Here is a 15,000-nt window from a genome sequence, read left to right on the forward strand (position 1 = left end):
TCAAATTAAATCTAAAGTTGTTAAATACTTCGGTCAAACAATGTCGCTGAGGAGATCAGTTTCCGTATCATCGTAAAGTTGCTTTCCGCAGCATTCGACAATTAAATTTAAGCGCAGTTAATGAATGAGACTTCAACGACGACTGCACACGGTTGCAATCTTGAACGTTCCGTAATAAGCTTCGTTTTCAGAGACCCTAAAAACCATTCGGTTCAAGCAGTGGAACGAGGCGGTTACAGGCGGTGTCGTCGGTGATGCCATCATCAGCGAGCTGCGCTATCAATGGGACCCAACAACCCACCCCAATCACCTTCCCTATAATGCTGTATATGTCGCGCGGTTGCACAATCAACTCAACTTTAACAAACGCTCACTTCACGGGTAGCATCGTGCACAGCGACAACCATACGAAGCGGCCCCGCGGCCAAACTTTGGCGCGGCGCGAGTTCAATTATGTACAGTTGTCAAGTGGTCGGTCGCGACCCGTGGCACCGAAGCGACAGCACCAGCACCACCAGCAGCACGATCACAATGTGATAACGAAGCACGCACCCATCCATCTCTGCCACCCTTCGGTGCTCGGGCTGGGGCCGCTTGGAAATGATTAACAAACACACAAGCGTATCCAGGAATATGCGTTAGAAAAGGTGTAAGGGAGAGAGTCCAAAAGAGAGAGAGTGAGGGCGGACCTCTGCGGAACAAAAAAAAAAGCTTAAACAACATAAACACAAGCCCCACATCAGCTACACCCCAGGGGCATGATGTCATCTCTAGACGATCTGATATGCTCGAAGTGCTCCACCAATACCAATACGACGCCGCGTCGCGCCTACTGGATGGCTTCCAAAGATGATCTTACGAATTAAATCTGTCAAACGTACGAGTTGTTGGACAGATGAGCATTAAAACAACAGGTTTGGCAGAACATTGAAATGGAGTCTATAATGGAAAAGTATATGATCGAAAAACAAACAAACAGAGGAAACACCGATGCTCTACTACAAACACAAGGATGATGATGAAGTAGTATTTGCTGTTATTGTTAGAATAACCCAAGGAGGAAGAGGTTACACAGCAGGGAATGTCTGTGGCAGATTCTGTTGGTTCAGCACACGATTTGTTTATACACCAATTGCATCGACTGTTTTGACATATAGCGAGAGGGAGAGAAAGGGGTTTACGATGGCCTTGGATGACCAATTGGATTGACTTTACTACTGAGGGAACACAATTCTGTGTGCGGTATAACCCAGTTCGAAGCTTTCGAAAGATTCTTTTTAACGTTCATCGCTTTTTCGCGATGACGAATGCACCTCGTGGTACACCCACCTGACCATTCCCCGACTCCTCTTTCGTACATCGGTCACATTAGTGGTAGGTGAAATCCCATACGTGCATTTAGGAGGATTTTGACACAGAGTCGATGAAAGACACCAACACCGTTTTATCACCGTTCCGATATCTCTGAGATCACTCAGCCATACCCTTGACGTCACGCTGGGGCATTTTGCATCGGCATCGACGGAGGGGGATTGGCATGGGCAGCAAAAGGTAAGACAGCAGTAACTCCTTTATAGGTTCATCTGGTCCATGCTCGACTCGACCACATTTTGTCCGTATTTGGCAAACCAGCTTCACAATCTATTGCTGCGTTTCCAAACGTTTATCTGCAACTGCGACATGAGCCAAATCTCATAAATATAATCTTTTACTTGGTAATTCTGTTTTACGATCGTTGAGATTACGAGTGTGTCTTGCTGGGAAACAATTTGAAACGCATTTCCAAGAATCTTTTACTGTTGCTTTTTAATTTCTATTTTGCGTCAAAGTGACTAATTCATGCGATGAGCTCATATGGATCGTACGAAAAAGCCGTCTGACCGGTAGAACAGCCCCCGAGTAGGCCTTTTTTAGCTTTGACATAACGAAATGTCATACTCGGGCGACGTACGTTACTAGGATCGGTGTACCAAGAGCATTCGAGCAAACTTTACCGAAAAAAAGTCGCTACAATTTAGAAACAAGTTTCGTTCCATCCACATAGAATATTATAGCAGATCTTTCTTCGCCTTGCACACGAACATTGGGGCGTTGATATGAAAATTGAAAGATTGAATCGTATTTCATTCCTCCATCTCGTATTTGATCCACTTGAATTTTTGTCCGCTTCTCTCTTTCTTTCTCTGTCTCTCTCTCTCTGTTTTCCTGTTGAAGCACAAAATTTCTCACTTGCGCTTCACACTCGCTGCCTCTCTTCCTTTTGCCATTTAAATTTCATGGCCGTACCCAGAGCCAGAGTGAGGTTTGATGTTGTGATGGTGAGGTTCTATCGGTGCTGCTGCTAACACCGCAGCAGGACGGCACACAAGCTCATCCGAGCAGCCCAAGGAGAGGTCAAACAGCTAACGAGCTAGAGATGCCGGCAATGCAGTAGGAGCACACGAAAGCAACAACAACAAAACCAGCTTCGTTGCGGCACTTTAGCAAGTCCATGGCGGTGCCTCAACGGGCACAAGCTGCACGTCAGCGGCGAGAACGAAGAGAACGTTATTTTTAGTCCATGACTAAATCAGCGTTGAATTCAACGACGTTCCGAAGTTCTGTGGCGCTCTCGCGCGTTCGGCCCCGTGCTCTGTGGTGTCGACGTTTTTTGGATATAAATTCGTTCGAAACATCATCGCCACCACCACCATCATCGTTGTACAGCACAGTACTGCACACGAACGATGCACCCTACCAGCCAATAGTGCAGTAGTGCACTGGTGCAATGCACACCCCACCACCACGAGAGCACGTTTCCACTTTCCTCCCGTCCCGTCATTTGTTTGCTTAAGCAACGTCGATCGGGAAAAGGGCTACCAAACGTGATGCACGCGATCGGCTACTCAGACCCAGCAGGCCAAGAAGGGATAAATCTTTTAAGAACATAAACAACACCTCATAGCGACCATGGCGGATCGCAGCAACCAGACCAGACGATTGGTGTGTTGGAGAGACGAGTGTCAGTAATTCAATCCTACGAAAACTCCCCGATGAGCTCACATTGCCGAGGCGTATGTTTTCCAAGTGTCGGCAATGAATCGGTCACGTCCGGCGGCTAAGCGTAACGAATGCACAAGAAAACCGACTCGGTGACGCGAGAAGAAGATGCACACAGCGTAAGGGTGACTAGAGCTTGATGTGCTGGGCCAAGAATTCTGCATCCCACCACCATCACCGGGGGTGCTACTGCTGGTATTGCGGCGTTCACAGTGCCTAGTGAATGAAACAATCAACGATCACCCACTCCCGGCCTAATACGTGCATTCCTGCCGTAAATCGCTTCATTCGCAAAATTGGTACAGGGAGCGGCGGACCAACGGTGGGGTTCTAGACGAGAGCGGTCAACTACAGCACTCAGCGCAAGCGCGCATCGACGATCATACAATGATCGCCGGGCGGAGCGAGCGAAGGATGACGTTACACACAGGAAGTGTCTGGTCATCATGTTTCAACAGCGGCCACGCTGCGCTGTCTTCTCGCTGATGTCATATTGCGGGCTGTCATAGCGACGATCGTTTCAGTTGGGAGTGGTATGTTATTGTTGCTGCGCTCGTCGCCTGAATTGGGTTTATTTACAACAAAACAACCTTCATGGCATCATTCATGGAAATCTGCATCTGAACAAAATTGATAAGCAGATGAACCATTCAAATATTTGAACTAGACTTTTACGCCAACAATTATAGCATCTTGTTTGTAATCTTTTCGAGTCATATCAGGCTGCTACACGATAGAACAGATTTTCTTTAAATTTGTTTACATTCTACATGACCTTGAGGACACAAGAAACAGCCATAGAACTAATTAATGCTACCGGGACAGAATGGCCTCAATTGCCTTCTAATTTAATAGAAATACTTCCCTTAACCTACTTCACATAAGCTCTTCTCTAGTTACTACTACTGCCTTCGGTCTTTTGCAGGGTGTGGTCTTTCGCATACACCTACACACGCGATGACACACAGCCAACGGTGTCTGTATCGGGGGAGGGGCACCTCCCAACAAGCATAATAGGTCACTGGCAACAATTAGTAACACCAGCCAACTTTTCTCGCGTTTGTTATGTTGCAGCTGGTGTGTGGGTTATGGTTGGTGTGCTAGGTTGCGGCAGAGTGCGCTAGCGAGGTCAAAAAACACCCAAACACCCGCTCTAGCAGAACGGTATGTGTACGTGTGTTGGCTGGCTGATGAGATTCAACCAATTACCACACAAATGTTGACAACATTGACAGTCATGACGGAAGCACTCGGTAAACAATCGACAATAGCCTCTTCTCAAACATTGCCACCGAGATCGTGCCATCGTTTTCACCACTACAAGAGCACAGAAATCGTGAGATACACGTACTTGCGAACGTTCGTGACAAAATATTTCTTAAATAAATATCAATGAGCAAAATGGTATGGAAGTACATCTAAATATTAACTACAAAAACTGCACTCCGCCGTTTCATTCCAGACAGTTTTTCTTAGCGCCTATCTTATCACCGTAACTTCTCCCTCGCTCTGTCGCTTATCTAATACCCACTAAAATGGTTTGCTGCATCGTGGACATTGGAAGGTAGGTGGAATAGATAAGATAATGCGTGGCCGTTTCTTACGGAAAGTACTTCCAATATGAGAACCGTTCCAAGCACAACACAGAACGTCCAAGAGGGAAGTTATGCACATATGCAGTGTCCTGCACGACACATCTCTAGGCTTTCGTTATGCAAAACCAAACAGTGCAATGACCAGCGAACCATATTATCCAACATATTTGACCGTACAGAAATCGCATTGAATAGGAAATTTTGTCAATAACAGCCGGAAACATAATGCTGTTTGTAACAACAACTTGAGAGACTTTACAGACATATTCTAGTCATCTAGTTTGTTATTTGAATAAAAAGAAATACATTGCATAAAGTTAGTAACGTGTATAGTAGTCTGTGGCTGGTGGTGACATTTATTCGCTTGAAGGACATCAGCATGCAACAGAGTTCAAGCTGCAGCGTTGTCGCCCCCCTTCCCCCCACCCCTGAAGGTGACATCATCATCTAGTGTTAAACAACTCAATTGCTTGTCCACCACACCCCATAATCTCCAACCAACCACATCGTCCCAACCTCCCAAAGCGACACATTGGAGCATTGGAACGGATTTGTTTTAGGCTGAAAAATCTGGAGCCACCGTTGCTGACGGAAACATGAAATCAATAATGTGTTACATCGAGCCAGCTTATCTGCCCCCAAACATCGCACGGTTTAGTGTGCTGGGATTCTCCGTGGAGGAGCGCGCCTGCTATGATCCATGTTTACGGTGCTGTCCCTTCAATGTATGCTTCTCTCTCTCTCTCTCTCTCTCTCTCTCTCTCTCTCTCTCTTTCTCATTTCTCCCTCATGCATTCTCTGTATTCTCTCTCTCTCTCTCTCTTTCTTTTTCTGCTCTCCTGTTTCCATTCCCAGGTTGCTTAGAATTGTGTTCGGGGGAACAGCTAGACACCGAGGCAAGGGAGACAGACGGAGGCCACGGTGCTGTACTGCGCATGTGACGGAAATGGCGCCAGTGTATGATATCACAGGGTGACTTCTTGTCTGCATCCTGTCGCGTAGGCCTCCTTCCTCTATTATCTCTTCTTTTTTCCACCGCCTCTCTTTTCAAGGATATCCTTTGAGGCTCAGGATTTGTGTGCGACTCCCCGAGCACAATGAACTCTATATGCATGGCGACAGCGGATGACGCGCGAATTGGAACACTATTCTTCTGCCGCGACCCGAACACTAGTTGAGCTACGGTGAAATGAAAACGGTGAAACCATAAAGAATCTGTATTTCTGTGTACATAAATCAATCAGAGGATACTTTATGTGCCGTAAAAATAGACTACACCAGAATCGTGATCAAATTGATTAATGAAACGTAGTGTTACCTCCTCTGACCAAAAAGGGGTTTTAATGTCCCGATCAAACTTTTGATGGGACGGCCGGTTAGATTTATACAACGGAGAGATGCTACTGCGCAACAACGCGGACAAATCGATGCCCATAAAACATTTGCCATCAAGAAGCCAATAGTTTGAACCCCACATGTGAGTTTCAGTGTTGGAAAAACGTTAAATAGATAGCTTCTAATGCATCCTTCCAAAAAGAATGACTATTTCTTCACCGAAAACTGTTGCTCTACCTAGAATGGGTTTTATTTTTATGCCTCAAATACTCTCGATACTATTGTCTCTCCCTCTTTCTCTAGCCGTTGGCCGTAAAAATGAAAACGATCGAAGGGCATTGGAGACGGGATCTGGTGTGACCGTTTCGTCTCATCGACAACATCAACGTCCACGCCACCTCAATCGTCCATCTGCCCCCATCATACCGTCCTACATTCACAATATCGTGCTGTGAAGGTCTATGGTTTATATTTGGCCCGTCAGCGCCAACCCTCGCGCACCAACACTTGCCCAGCATAGGTCAAGTGGAAGTCTCACTCCAGCATTACACACTTGAAGACTCTTCTCTAGCCGGCCAGCCAGACTGACTGATCGGAACTGAACGCTTGACCCGAAGCCATCATAAAAATAAAAATTTCTGACCGCCCCAGAATTCCAATCAGTTTATGTGGGGCCAGCCAGTTAATGCTCACCAGTGTATCTCTATCGGTGTGGGCATATCTGTTTTATTATGGATAACTTTGAACTTTGGGGGGTTTTGTGCAGTTGGTGTGCTGTTTTTTTTTCGTTTTCGTCTTATGGCATGGTGGTATTTACCCTGCCACAACAAAGAGATGGTTTGCAGTTAGTCAATATTCATTAGCGACGACAGTTGGTTTGCGCACCTGTTGTCCTCTATTTGCTTATATTTTTCGCAATGTCTGTATTTGTCTTAGGGACCAGCCAGATAACTGTTATTTTAGAAACAGTGTTGAGGAATTTTATCTTTAAAAAAAAGATGGCTACTAAAAAGAGGATCTGGGGTATCTCACATAATAAACCAGTATTGCACCCCGTTACAAGAATAAGAAGACAAATGGTGTAAGGTTTCCCCCAGCCAACAGCAAAAACCTTCTGGTTCCGGTTCACTTCCGTCACACAACGGTACGCTGCCAGCTTTATCGTCTACCAGCAGGTTGCAAATTGCACGACACCACTTGCAGGTGTGTAAGGCAATAAAGACAAAAACAAATGTGACATGTGTTGTAGAACAAAGTTAATGATGAGTTAGGGTTTTAATAAATTAGAACAAAATACATTCCTAATGATTTGCACAATCGGAGAATTTAGCATAAATAACTTGTGTAATAGGAAATAAATTCTCTTTATCCGTATTTTGCATAAAACAGAAAAAAAACTGCAAGAAACATAATCACAATTAGTTATAGCAGCAACGATATATTACGCTGTGTATTCCCTCATATTCTCTATCGTTGAAAAGAAGGCAGCATAAAACAAATACACATTTATGGCTGCGTGCTAGGGAAGAATGTAAAAGCCACATGGTCCGTTGGGCGCGGGGCATGCATGAAACGAGCGGCGTATCACGCGACCAACCAACCAGCCAACCAGCCAGCCAGCCAGCGCCTACTGCCACCGCACCGGGAAAGCGTTAATTTCCTACCACGTTCTACACAACCCCCTCATCGTCCCTCTGTTTCCGCTTAGCGGTTAGAACAACGAACGAACGAGTTGGGTTTGAATAAAAAAAATATCCCATCTCCTCGCGTCCTCCATTTCGAAAGCCAGCACCACACATTTGATTGAAGCATTGTTCTTTGTTTTCAACACGCTTTCCCCTCCGTGCACCACACACGACCATAGACGACTCGCGGTAAGCGCAAAGCGATTGGTTTTTGGACACGTTGCGCTATTTTAACTACTCGTGGCGATGAGTTCCAAATGGAAATGGTAATGGTATGGGCATGTAACGCACCGGAGTTTTTTTTTCTTCTTCATTTAAAACATAATGCAACTTCAACTGTCTTTCTTATCGATCCTCGCTCCACGTATTTCTGCGCGGTGCAGAGGAGCTAAATTAACACCATTACGAGACACCCGAGAGGTCTCTGGACGGTGGTAAATAAAATATTTAATCGGCAAATGACATAACACAAGCGCGCGAGATTACATACACGCCTCAACACGCTACTGCTGATTTGCGTTTTCTGGCATTCGTTCAAAGAAACGAAGAAAAAAAAGTGATGCCAAACGTAAATCGTAAATGTTCCACATATCATGCTGCAGCAGCAGAAGCGCAGAGCTCAAAGAGAGGACAGAATAAGTGACCCAGGATGATGATAAGCTTCCGAACCCGTGGCGGAGCCTCCGAGTCGGCAAAGGTAGCTGCTGTTTGACACTGTGCCAATGGAAAACGGAACTGTTAAGTGTGACAAACCAGTAGAAATGTGTACTTTTTGGCTTGGAGCGTGCACTAGTAGCATATTTCCTTGGCACAGCAGCTATGTTACCGATTATGAGATTATGGAAGGCGATAGTGACAAAACCAAAGAAGGTCAGATGTCAACGCTGCTTTGCGTGATTTATAGGGGCCTCCCGTTCCGAAAGTATCTCAGCAATCGGTTTGAAAATGGCTAATATATGCTAATAAAAAGCATATTGCCAAAGTTCATGACCAATCGATAAAATGAGAAACTCCTGAATTAGGCACACGGTTTGGCAAGAACTTTTGGCCAGTTTGTGTTGTTGGGGTTGGAGGCTGACGGAATGCTTCTTGCTTCGTAAAGCATAACTTCCAAGCATTATGTGGCAGAGGGGTTTTTTTGGACACCCGTTCTGTTCGTGGAACCACACGTGGACATCCTCTGGCCTACCACACACACACACACACAGAGTCAGACTAAAAGCCAAGAGCAAAGAAACATGATACCGATGGGAATGGAGAAGGTGAAGAACACGAACCAACGTGTGCACGGAAACCCCCCAAAAATAGATTTATTTTTCAACCGCATTACGGAGCATCTCAGGGGATGGGACCACGCGAGGAGGGGGGGGGGGGGGGTCCATCATGAAGGAGGTTTCCAAATCATGCGAAAACCGAAGCACTGCAAAAGACGCAAAGCGAAAATCGATCGTTAATGAAATGAATGGCAGACACCGGTCTGGTCCCCCGTGTAATACGTTACGTTACCCTCTCGAACGGCACGTAGTTTAATTTAACAAAGCATATCTCTAGTGGCGGTGGGGGGAGGGACGGAAGAACGAAGGTTGTCGTTAATCCCTGTGCTGTAAAGAGGGCCCACAGCTCAAGGATAGTTACAATGTTACTTCAGTCTGGGCCGACAACTCTAGCTTCTTTCGCACTTTAGTGCCGTTGCTGCTGCTGCGAGCTGCTCTTATCATGCCACTATCGCAAGGATATCGACGAGGATTTCGCCACTTCAAGAGATGTGGGGCGACCGTGGGTTTCTATCAAACTCACCTGCAGATGATAATGTGCGTAATGCGTTTGAGATTTCGCGAGAGGAAAAAGAAGAAGAAAACGATCGAACTATAGCGCAACAAACTTTACACCCAGCTGCAACCCCGTGATTTGCGTCTCGCTGTCAACAACAAATGTAACAGCCGTCGCCAAAATCGTATTCTCCGCGTGTCAAGTCAAACCCGTCTTGCGTCTTCAAAATTGTGCGTGAGAAGCAGGCTGCGGCTGCTGCTGCTGCTGCTGCTACTCGAGACACAACACTTGAACAGACGCTAGCAACAACAACAACAACAGAAAGATGAAGGAGGAAATCTGTTTTCCCTTCGGATCTTCCTTGGGTCAGGAAGTCGTCGTCGCGTTACTCCCGAGATGTACCGTTTGCTACCACCACTACACCACCATCGAGAGAGGAAGAGAGAAAGCGAGCGACCTGAGGAGCAAAAACACGGAGAAAACCGAGCGAACTAGAACAAGAAGTAAATGCGGTGTGTGCCTGCCGTGCCGCGATTGCGCAACCGTACCGGCGTCAATACACACGCACACACCTCTGCTTAGTGTGTCACGCCGGTGGCGAGCGAGTGTGTGTGGTGCGTTTGCGTTGCGTTGTGGCCGCGCGTGTGTGTACGTGTGTTCATCATGAGTTTCTTCTCCGTTCTGCGCTCGTGTTCTCTCTCCCTCCCGTGTGTGTGCTGCTGCTTTCTTTCCACTTTCCACTAAAAAGTTACACTAAAAATTACTGTTACACCCCGCGGCGACACTCTGGCACAGGGTTTCTTCTTCCAATTTTTTGCTGAAACTTTACACTAACTTGGCCATTCGGTCGCCACTATTCAACACACTCCCCACACCTGCCACCGCCGTTTTCACAACGTTTTTTTTTTCACACCATCCACACTGTCGTCCACTGTCTTCTTGAGGTTCATTTTCTTTTTTCACTTTTTGCAGAATGGACACACTTTTTGCGTAGACCACACACACACACGCAGCCTACTACAGCAAAACAAATTCGTTCGCTCACCTTTTGGGATGGAAATTCGAAATGAACATGTTTGACACTTTGGTACTCGGAGCAACGGAGCAACCACCTCCAACAAGTGCACGCACGAAAGACTTGAATCGGAATTGTCGTTGGCCGCCGCTGCCGCCTCGGCAGACAAAATTGCGGTGCCGCGGACTCACGCTCTCGGTGTGGGCTCGTTCTCTCGAGAGAGCGAGAGAGAATCACGAATTTCAACCACCCTCGGGCAGGAAGACCCCTTCCGATGATGATGGCGTGTGTGGCGGCCGTCGCCTCATCCGCGGACATCCGTTTTTCATTTTCCCTTTGCCATTGTTGCGCCGCTGTGTGCGTGCCCCCCTCTAGCAGCACACGCACAAATAATGCAGCGAAGCCAAGATAGAGCGGTGTGTGCAGTGCATCTCCCTCTCTCTCTCACGCGCGCTTCGGGGCCAGAACCGTTGGACGAAAATCCAGAATTGATCGATCGTAGGAACCGTAATTTTTTTTTTAACATAAACGATTCTCTGCAGCACTGCAGAAACGTTGTTAATATGAAAAAAGAAAACAACAGGAAAGCAAGTAAGGTGCAAAGACCACAACAGAAGAACAGGGAAGACAAGCGAATAAGAAGTCACGAATGAAAATATACCCGAATAATATGACTGAACCCAAATAAACTTTTGATTTCGATTCCCGATTACCGAATCCGATCCGTACGTGTTTCGATTAGAAAAGAGAATCAAGATTAACAAAACTGAGTTTTAAAATCCACTACACGACGCGACGACGACAAAACAACGGGATATGGCCAATGTTTGGGGGGCTTTGAGGTCAAATTCATAAAATACACACACACGCATACCTACGCGCGCGCGCGCGCGTGCACAAACGAAGAAGCAGGGTAGGGGTCAAAGGTGTTTTTGGGGCCTGGCGCGCGCACACACACAGAGGCAGGCGCACATCCAAAAATCCCGAAAAGCGGCGAGTATGTCGTCGCGCTCGCGCTCTCACTCGCCTTTCTTCACTTCGTGAGAGGCACGGTGGAGCACGAAAATGGCGACATTTATATCTGCCCGTTCATCCCGTGGTGAATCCTGTCTGTTTTCCTTGATGGAAATATCACGAAATGTTTGATCGTTTTTGTTGGTGTATTGAGGGGAGAGGCCGTGCATATATCACGCCTCCTCATCCTCCCGGGTCCATCATCTCGGTCACGAGAGAGAGAGACAGAGAGAGTCGGAGAGCGATGATGTCATCAAAGGAAATAATAAAAATAGCCATTTCTCATCGGCCATAGTCGTTCTCTCATTTCCCGCAGCGCAGCGTTGGCTTGGGCTCTGGAAAGGGAGAGATAGAGAGGGAGTAGATGACGATGTTTCTCTCACGCTGAACGCTCTCTCCCCGTCGTTTGGTGCAAGATGATGGGTAAGGGGGGCGATGATGATGATGTGTGGGGTGTGGTGTTGGCCGCTTTTTCCCTATCCGTTAGCGCCAACGAGCAGCAGCAGCAGCAACAGCAGCAGTGTTCATGTGTGTCCTCCTTTCTCGATACTCTTCCTTTCTTTCCGTCCCCTTTTCCCGGGCCCTACAAACCAAACTCCACATCATCATCGAACGTGATAATTGATCCGGGAGAACCGGGTGAGAAGATGGCGGTGGAGCGTCTCCACTGCAACGCGGCGGCGGTCAACGTTTTCCCATGCACCACACCGACCTAGACCACACACACAGGCACAGGCACACACGACTCCACCGACTACTTCATCGAATTATGGGCGTTGCCGCTCGGAACCGTCACCACCAGGCGCGTACGGCAAGCCTCGTTGGCATCACGTTGCGCACGGTTTCGTGGACAGGGGGTGGGGGAAGAACTAATCGTCACAATCATCGGTCAGATCTAGTATTCACGATTTTCCCGGTTTTCAATGCCTACTCTCTGTCGTTTGCGGCGTGTTTCACCAGCTTCTAACCGAACAGCAACGCATTCACACACACACATGGGGACACTCTCTGCTGTATGCAGTTCTCTGGGGCTCGCACGCACGCACGCACGGACGCACGCGCATCCACCCATTCCTGGCAGGCAACACTCACCAAACACCCCAGCGCCAACTTGTTCTGATTTTTCCGAAACGAAACCGGTCACAATGTATGGGCTCATCCACCCCCGATAACCCCCGTCGTGAGCGCACGGATTTTACCTTCTTTTCACACATGCCGCATTTTCCACCCCTACGGAAAAGCGATTCAATGCGAACGCGCACACACACACACACACGGCTCACTCGCTTGAAGTGAAAATGGCTGCTATGCTCTCTCGCGAGGGCAAAGGGTAACGCGCGAGAAGAAAAACCGATATCTTGGATATTGGTAGGGGAGGAAAGAGTAGAAAGAAGAAAATCTTCCTCCTCCTCGATGATGATGATGATCGAGATTCCTGCGAAATCGGTCGGTTAATTGCAAGCAAGGGAGCCCTCGATCGGTAGGGAAATCGCCCTCGCCATCGCCCCCACACCCGCGTTCTTCCTCCTTCCCGCGGGTTCTTCTTTTCAGCGTCTTCCGTGCTCCGGATATGGCCATGTATTATTTCTTCGGTTCGGTTTTCTTTTTCATAAATCCCAACCTAACGAGGGACGGGGGGAAAGCGGCCGCCGGCTTCGTGGAAGAGGAGATGAAAAGAAAAATGCGTCGGAAAACGGAGCAGTAATAGCTTTTTGGGAATCGCCGCCGCCGCCTTTGCAGCTCGCACACTTTTCACCACACACACACACATACACAAACACGCAACACATAACCTTAAATGGGTCGAATTTTGAACTTGAATTACCTTATTTTTTCCCCCGAGATGGCCTCTATCATCTACCTCGCTATCGCTTCTTTTTTCCCAGCCTCTCCTCCTTTTGCACCCGAAAATCGGAAAACACCAACACCCGGCCGCACGCAGAATATGCGGAAAGCTTTTGTTTTTTTTTTGTTTTTTCACTTCACTGTCTCGCGGCAACCAATTTTACGCAATACTTCCAATTTTCCCTCGTGACCCAGGGCCGGTTGTGTAAAATATTTGCGGATTTCTTCTGCGTTTTTCTGCACCTTTTCGATATCTCCGGGATGGTTCGTTCTTCAAGCGCGTGACAACAACAACTGAGTGAGCGAGAGAGGAGCGGGATTGGGCTCTTGTCAGCAATTCCGCAATGGCCATAAAGGACGTATTTCTTCCATAGTACTGTGCTTAGGGTGAGTCCACACTAACTCCTAAAGTGATTGGTAAAGTTACAGCAACAATAGACAATTTACTACTGGAAATGTTGGAAGCTATATTCCACGCTTAGGTGCTTATTCCGGTGAGGTTTGGTTCATTTTGAAGTTCATTATCGCCTGAGAAAATTAACCAGGCAATCGCTTTTCTGGTGGAGACAGCAGGTGCGGTTTGCTCACGGAAATAATCGACAAACTAGAAAAAAAATCGAAAGCGTCTAGGCGTTCAGAATCGCCTCATCCGAAATAAGCACCCAAATTTGTATTTTGACCTTTTGTATTTGTACGCATTTTGACCTGCAAGACAGAAGTATTGTCCCATAGTGTAGTGTACAGGTAGCGAAACATGGGCTACAACCCTTTTTTTCATTCTTGAACTTACCTTCCAAGCGTGTGCATCGTTTGCGAATTTCTGTGCATCTTTTGTGGAAGTCTAGCATCGTTGAAGGAAAATGACCGGACGGGGAAAGGGAGGCAAAGGATTGGGAAAGGGGGGAGCCAAGCGTCATCGTAAAGTGTTGCGCGATAACATCCAGGGCATCACCAAGCCGGCCATCCGTCGTCTGGCTCGCCGTGGCGGAGTGAAACGTATTTCCGGCCTGATCTACGAGGAAACCCGTGGAGTGTTGAAGGTGTTCCTCGAGAACGTGATCCGCGATGCCGTTACCTACACGGAACACGCCAAGCGTAAGACCGTCACGGCCATGGATGTGGTGTACGCCCTGAAGCGCCAGGGCCGCACTCTCTACGGCTTCGGCGGTTAAGCTGGACAAGGATTGGATAAATGGACCTCTGTTTGCTCTCACGATAGATAAAAACGGCCCTTTTCAGGGCCAACGAATGTTTCTTCGAAAAGATTCGCTTCATAGTTCTCATGAAATATAATTGTCTATAGCTTTGAATGCACATCATAGATGACCGCGTACCTAAAAACATTCGCCGGGGATTATCGAATCACTGGCAAGTTATTGGAGAATGGACATTAATTGCGCCACTATTCGTTGATGCCATATGGCAGAAGACAATATGCTAAGATGGCGGACATGATAGGATCCGGGAAGGCGTCCCTGTGCTGGAAATGATCTACATGCATATGTATGGCACTTGTACATTTTCTCCGCTTCCTGCTTAGGAAATCAGTAGGCGTCTTGTTTTTCGAGATGGCGCATAGCATCTGTGTTGCATAGGCTGGAATATTCATACGAATTAAAAATCAGAGGGCTTAAAAAGTCACAAAATTTCTCCGGGGTTTTTTTTTCTTTTTTCATAAAAAATTGTATGTGTATAAAAACGT

At 47.2% G+C, this 15,000-nt stretch overlaps 2 protein-coding genes across 11 annotated transcripts in view; one reads left to right on the forward strand and one right to left on the reverse strand.

The window, feature by feature from the left end:
- The window catches only part of LOC125954757 (spectrin beta chain), a 28,466-nt gene extending 14,876 nt beyond the window's left edge, over positions 1–13,590 (reverse strand). For 7 of the 10 annotated variants that reach the window (XR_007469059.1, XR_007469058.1, XR_007469056.1 and 4 more), the window contains exon 1: positions 13,279–13,533. The gene's annotated coding sequence lies outside the window, so the exon portion shown is untranslated. The other 3 variants (XR_007469054.1, XR_007469053.1, XR_007469055.1) reach the window with 3 other exon arrangements.
- Positions 13,591–14,089: 499 nt separating this feature from the next.
- Positions 14,090–14,635, forward strand: LOC125954764 (histone H4). The gene has a single exon (XM_049685323.1). The coding sequence runs from the start codon at positions 14,159–14,161 to the stop codon at positions 14,468–14,470; it is 312 nt and encodes a 103-aa protein (XP_049541280.1). The 5' UTR covers positions 14,090–14,158; the 3' UTR covers positions 14,471–14,635.
- The last annotated feature ends 365 nt before the right edge of the window (positions 14,636–15,000 follow it).

The sequence above is a fragment of the Anopheles darlingi genome, chromosome 3 (assembly GCF_943734745.1).
Source record: "Anopheles darlingi chromosome 3, idAnoDarlMG_H_01, whole genome shotgun sequence".
NCBI classification, from domain to species: Eukaryota; Metazoa; Arthropoda; class Insecta; order Diptera; family Culicidae; genus Anopheles; species Anopheles darlingi.

What these genes read in the sequence shown, in the direction of transcription:
- LOC125954764 (XM_049685323.1), top strand. Translation starts at nt 14,159, where the DNA reads ATGACCGGACGGGGAAAGGGAGGCAAAGGATTGGGAAAGGGGGGAGCC.